A 6,518-nucleotide genomic window follows, 5' to 3' on the forward strand; every position below is an offset into this window, starting at 1 on the left:
GTGTGTACAACAACTGTGCGATTAGAGTATAATTAACCTTAACTCAGGGATTGGATAGCTGATTTGCTTGTGCACTTTCTCTCAATTAGGGAATCTATAAAAACATGTCATGAATCGATGTTATTCAAGGACAGTTCCCTGGAATACTATCTTAGAGTCAGTGTGTTTTTAAAAAATGAAAGTTGAGGCTACATAGAGAATATGAGTAGTTAAATGAAACATCATGGTAAAATAATTTATTTTAGATTCTGATTATTTCTGTTTCTTTAAATTCTCAGTTGACCTGGTCCTTTGAGGTAAGAACCAAATTCCAGATTTTAAAAAAAGACTTTTAGAACTTGAGGATAAGTGGTAATTAGAAATTTAAAAAAAAAAAAAATGACTTTAGGGTTTTAAGAACAGTGCTAGGTACTCAGCTAGAAAATAGAAGACATGGAAATTCCTACTTTTTAATGCATTATGTTATTTTAATCCAGTTGTTTTGGGGGCATTACATTTCCTCTCCCTTTCCTTCACCCTTTCTTTTAGGAAAAGCTTTGTGTTGTGGAGTGCAAGTGAAAGCCTTATACCTTTCTCTCATGGGAGGATGTTCTTTCCCATTTATTTCCTATAGCTCCTGAGTATTGGTGTTCCATTGCTTACTTTGAAATGGATGTTCAGGTAGGAGAGACATTTAAGGTTCCTTCAAGCTGCCCTATTGTTACTGTTGATGGATACGTGGACCCTTCTGGAGGAGATCGCTTTTGTTTGGGTCAACTCTCCAATGTCCACAGGACAGAAGCCATTGAGAGAGCAAGGTATTGATTGTATAGTCAGATAGTTACTTTAAAAATTTAGCATAATACATTGTCTTTTTTTCAAAGTTATGTTTCCCCGTTTACATTGTATGTGTTCTTAAATATAAATAAAGGAATAAAGGTCATGTTGAAAATTCAGAATTTGTAAGCACTCCATCTTCATTGTCGATGTTTTTGTTGTGTAACATATAATGATAAAAGATAGCCTTTTTTATGTTAGTAGTTTTCTGTTTCAAATAGTAAGTATACCTTTTGGAATTCAATTTGAAAATTTTGTTTTCTGTGATCATACATTTCTACAAATTACTGAAAGGAAATAATATTAAATGAGAACATGTTTCTGAAAGTTTTAGTTACAATGTTAAAAGCATTGGTAATAAAAGGGAAATGGTTAAGTAAATTAGGATAAATTTTTCATTTTTTATATAGTCATTAAAATGTTTAAAAGTTTGTATAATGAAGCTGGGTGCGGTGGCTCACGCCTGTAATCCCAGCACTTTGGGAAGCGCACTTGAGGACAGGAGTTCGAGACCAGCCTGGCCAACATGGTGAAACGTTATCTCTATTAAAAATACAAAAATTAGCCATATGTGGTGGTGCATACCTGTAATCCCAGCTACTCAGGAGGCTGAGACAGGAGAATTGCTTGAACCTGGGAAGCGGAGGTTGCAGTGACCTGAGATCATGCCACTGCACCCCAGCCTGGGCGACAGAGTGAGACTCCGTTTCAAAAAAAAAGTTTATATAATGAAATGGAAATGCTTACAATGAAATACTACAGGAACGTACCATTTTAGCTACTGTATGATCTCAGCTTTTTAAGGATGTGTGTGCTAAAGAACATAATCTTGGCCCTATCACTTGCTGTGTGACTTTGGCAAATTACCTAACCACTAAGCCACTTCTGGCTAATAGAGTTTTCTGTGATGAAGAAAATGATTTATATTTGCACTGCCCAGTTCAGTAGCCACTAGCCACATGTAGCTATTGAGCACTTAAATTATAGCTCACTTGATTGACTAATAGGATTTCTAATTAGTTTTAATTTAATTTAAATAGTCACATGTGGCTAGTGGCTATCAATTTGGACAGTATGCCTTAGTTTCCTTATCTAAAAAAATAGTAATAGTACTTATTGAGTTGTAAGGGTTTAATGAGAATTCATACTACATGCTCCTGACACATAGTAAGCGTTGTATATATGTGCGTCATTATTAGATATGAACAGGAAAAGAAAGAAGGAAATATACAAAAATGTTATTAATAGCTATCTTTTGGTTTTGTATGATCATTTTTAATTTTTCAATATTAAGCATGCTATACAGTCTGAACTAAAATTTAATTTTAAATATTTATCAAGATAAAATGTAATTTCTTTTTTCTTCCTAAGGTTGCACATAGGCAAAGGTGTGCAGTTGGAATGTAAAGGTGAAGGTGATGTTTGGGTCAGGTGCCTTAGCGACCACGCGGTCTTTGTACAGAGTTACTACTTAGACAGAGAAGCTGGGCGTGCACCTGGAGATGCTGTTCATAAGATCTACCCAAGTGCATATATAAAGGTTAGTTACAATTTTATTTGAATAGTTTAGACTTCAAGCTCTATTTGTTGTCAAAAGAATTGAAATCCAGGTGGAAGGAATGGAAAAATGTTTAAAGCACATTTTCGGAGGGCATTTATTGACATGATCAGTAATCTAGTTTGGTGGTTGCCAGTTTGTTACATGTTTTATTTTTTATTTTATTTATTTATTTATTTTTGAGACAGAGTCTTGCTGTCATCGCCCAGGCTGGAGTGCAGTGGTATGATCTTGGCTCACTGCAACCTGCGCCTCCCAGGTTCAAGCAATTCTTGTGCTTCAGCCTCCCAAGTAGCTGGGATCACAGGCACATGCCACTGTGCCTGGCTAATTTTTGTATTTTTAGTAGAGACGGGGTTTCACCATGTTGGCCAGGCTGGTCTCGAACGCCTGACCTCAAGTGATCCTCCTGACTTGGCCTCCCAAAGTGCTGGGATTACAGGCGTGAGCCCCTGCGCCAGGCCTGTTACATGTTTTATAGTAATACAAAGGCTCTTGAAAATACTGAGTGAAATTTCCAAAGTTGTATTCCTTTAACTTTAAATTTGTAAGAATCAGACTCTGGACTTTCATCTTAGCCAGTCTTCAGGATTTTATGGAAGGGAATTCTAAAATTAATAGCTTTTCAAATTAAGAACCTGATAAGCCTGAAATATTTTTCACTAGTTATTATATGTTCAACCTATTTGAATTTTACTTTATAATATAACCTGTTTTTGAAAGAGAAAGATAGTTGTAATTAGATAGCTTAAATATATTTTTAATTTTGCATCATCCTCAGCATTTTCATTGTCAGTGATTGTAAATTGGTGGAATTAACTGTATCTCATAACTTATTCCCAGGAGGTTGCTTAGGGTAAAAATAATATAGCCCCATAGCATCTATAAAAATGGAATTGCCTGATTGCCTTGCAACAGCAAACCCAGTTTCTCATTTCCAGTTATAGTTCAGTTAAAGAATATTGGAATTTTTTATATGACACTTTAAAACATACCAAGTATAGAGAAAATAATAAACCACCTGTACGTATCATCTAGCTTCAACGATTATCAGCATTTTACCAATCTTTAATGTGTTTCTCCCCCAACTTTTTTTTCCTGGCATCGTTGAAAGCCAATTTCAAACAGCATAGTCACTCATAAAATATTTCTGTGTGAGTAACTCATAAAATACGCCTGTGTGACTCACAAATCTATACAGACTTCTGAAAAACATAATCTCTGTGCTGTTTATTAAACTTAATAAAATTAGCATCAATTCCCTGTTAAAATTTTCAACAATAGAGCATTAGTTATAGTTTTAGTCTGTTAGAACAATAGAGTAAAACAACAAAATATTATATTTATTGATAAGATATCCATGGTATAGAAAAGTTAGTTATTAAACAATACATAAGGCCTGATTCAGTGGCTCATGCCTGTAATCTTAGTACTTTGGGAGGCCGAGGTTGGAGGATTGCTTGAGGCCAGGAGTTTAAGACCAAAGTGAGCCACAAAGTGATACCCCCCATCTTTACAAAAAAATTAAAAAATCAGCTGGGTGTGGTGGTGCATGCCTGTAGTTTTAGCTACTTGGGAGACTGAGATGGGGGTATTGCTTGAGCCCAGGAGTTCAAGACGGCGGAGAGCCATGATCATGCCACTGTTCTCCAGACTAGGTGATAGAGTGAGACCCTTTCTCAAAAATAAATAAATAAGTAAATAGACAATACATAGACTATGATCCCATTTTTGTTAAATGATGTCATAGTATTTGTATTTGTTTATACGGACCCATAAGTCTAGAGTGGCATGTATAATGCAGTTGTCTCTGTGAGGTAGAAATTATTTGTATTTTGCAGTTTTTTTCCACAAGGAATTTTTATATTGATTATTTATGCTTTATTATTATTATTATTATTTTTGAGACAGAGTCTTGCTCTGTCGCCCAGGCTGGTGTGCAGTGTTGCCATCTTGGCTCACTGCAACCTCTGCTTCCAGGGTTTAAGGGATTCTCGTGCCTTAGCCTCTCTGGTTGCTGGGATTACAGGTGTGCAGTACCACGCCTGGCTAATTTTTGTATTTTTAGTAGAAACGGGGTTTCACCATGTTGGCCAGGCTAGTCTCGAACTCCTGATCTCAAGTGATCCGCCCAACTCGGCTCCAAAAGTGCAAGGATTAGAGGTGTGAGCCATTACGCCTAACCTGTTGTTATTATTTTTTAATGGCTTTGGATTTCCTTATATGTTTTGTAGTCCATTTTGTATTTGTTGGCCAAGGTTGTTTTGAGAGAATTCACTCATTTTATTTTTTATTTTTTCTTCCTGTCATTGCTTCACCCCATGTGGCAATTTTGCCTTACCCTGGCATCTGGGATTCACATCTCAGAACCAAATCTTATGAATTTAGGAAGTAAATTAGGGGGATTTTGTCTCCTGAGGAAACTGGGTTCCATTCTGCAGGTATGCTTGGGGCCTAATTCCCGGTTGCCTAGATTTCTCTGAAACTTATTCCTGCCATGGGCAAGTATTTTATTCCTAGGTGTACTTCTGAATTGGCTGTATTTTGCCAGCACTTGATTTATGGGCAGGTGCCCAGTTGTAGCCCCCAGAGAGTTTGACTATTGTCTCTCTCCATATTATTCCAAGAAGTCAAATTCCTGTCCCCTGCCCTTTGTTTATGGTCTTGGTACCCCTAGTACCTGCTATCTTTAGTCTCTGCTCTCCACTGTGGGTTTTATTTATCATCAGTTTGGATGTATGGATTGTTTCTGTATGAATTCCATGATCAGTTTGGAGAGGATAACTATTTTAAATAGTTTTTCTGTTATTTGTATGTGGTTGGAGCAGAGAGAGAAGGTGATTACGTATACCCACTTACCCATCTTGACTGAGAAGACTCTTATGTTACTTACGTAATTTAAAATGACTGGATAGAGAACTACAGTGTTGAATATATACTGTGTGCCAGATAGTATTTATAAACTTAATCAGATATGGAGTAGTATTTAAAACAATTGGGCTTAGGGCTCAAGCCTGTAATCCCAGCACTTTGGGAGGCCGAGACGGGCGGATCACGAGGTCAGGAGATCGAGACCATCCTGGCTAACACGGTGAAACCCCGACTCTACTAAAAATACAAAAAAAAAAAAAATTAGCTGGGTGTGGTGGCAGGCGCCTGTAGTCCCAGCTACTTGGGAGGCTGAGGCAGGAGAATGGCATGAACCCGGGAGGCGGAGCTTGCAGTGAGCTGAGATCCGGCCACTGCACTCCAGCCTGGGTGACAGAGCGAGACTCCATCTCAAAAAAACAAAAAACAATTGGGCTTAAAATGTGGAGTCTTGCAAGTGTAATTTCTTGGATTGTCAAATAAATATATTGTGACTTATTTATATTTTGGTACAGATGGCCTTTGAAAAGCCCCCAAGGTGTGAGACAAGTCATCACTTTGATAAACCACTGTCTTGGACAGATCTTAATAGTGATCTCATACTGTTACCATGAACAGTAGATAAATATCTTATTGGACAAGATATTTGAAGTTAAAAAAAAATCTCATTTGGTTATATTAACTAAGATTTTAAAATAATTATTTCTGTTTACCAAGTATATTACTGTTCTTTAGGAGAGTCTTACTAGTCAGAAAGAGACAGTTACAGGTACAACCCCTATCCACAATTTCACTTTCCATGGCTTCGAGTGTTTATGGTCAACCAAAGTCCAAAAATATTAAATGAAAAATTCCAGAAACAATTCGTAAGTTTTTTTTTTTTTTTAATACTTTAAGTTCTAGGGTACATGTGCACAATGTGCAGGTTTGTTACATATGTATACATGTGTCATGTTGTTGTGCTGCACCCATTAACTCGTCATTTACATTAGGTATATCTCCTAATGCTATCCCTCCCCCCTCCCCCCTCCACACAATAGGACCCGGTGTGTGATGTTCCCCTTCCTGTGTCCAAGTGAGCTCATTGTTCAGTTCCCACCTATGAGTGAGAACATGTGGTATTTAGTTTTCTGTTCCTGCGATAGTTTGCTAAGAATGATGGTTTCCAGCTGCATCCATGTCCCCACAAAGGACACAAACTCATCCTTTTTTATGGCTGCATAGTATTCCATGGTGTATATGTGCCACATTTTCTTAATCCAGTCTGTCACTGATG

At 37.2% G+C, this 6,518-nt stretch overlaps 1 protein-coding gene across 1 annotated transcript in view; it reads left to right on the top strand.

Moving 5' to 3' along the window:
* SMAD4 (SMAD family member 4) overlaps window positions 1-6,518 on the top strand; it is a 116,027-nt gene that overhangs the window by 99,354 nt on the left and 10,155 nt on the right. Inside the window, exons 10-11 of the mRNA XM_011969050.1 lie at window positions 614-797; window positions 2,188-2,356. Coding sequence (XP_011824440.1) covers window positions 614-797; window positions 2,188-2,356 — 353 coding nt within the window. The remainder of the gene's footprint in view (window positions 1-613; window positions 798-2,187; window positions 2,357-6,518) is intronic.

This window comes from Mandrillus leucophaeus, unplaced genomic scaffold, assembly GCF_000951045.1.
Source record: "Mandrillus leucophaeus isolate KB7577 unplaced genomic scaffold, Mleu.le_1.0 Scaffold87, whole genome shotgun sequence".
NCBI classification, from domain to species: domain Eukaryota; kingdom Metazoa; phylum Chordata; class Mammalia; order Primates; family Cercopithecidae; genus Mandrillus; species Mandrillus leucophaeus.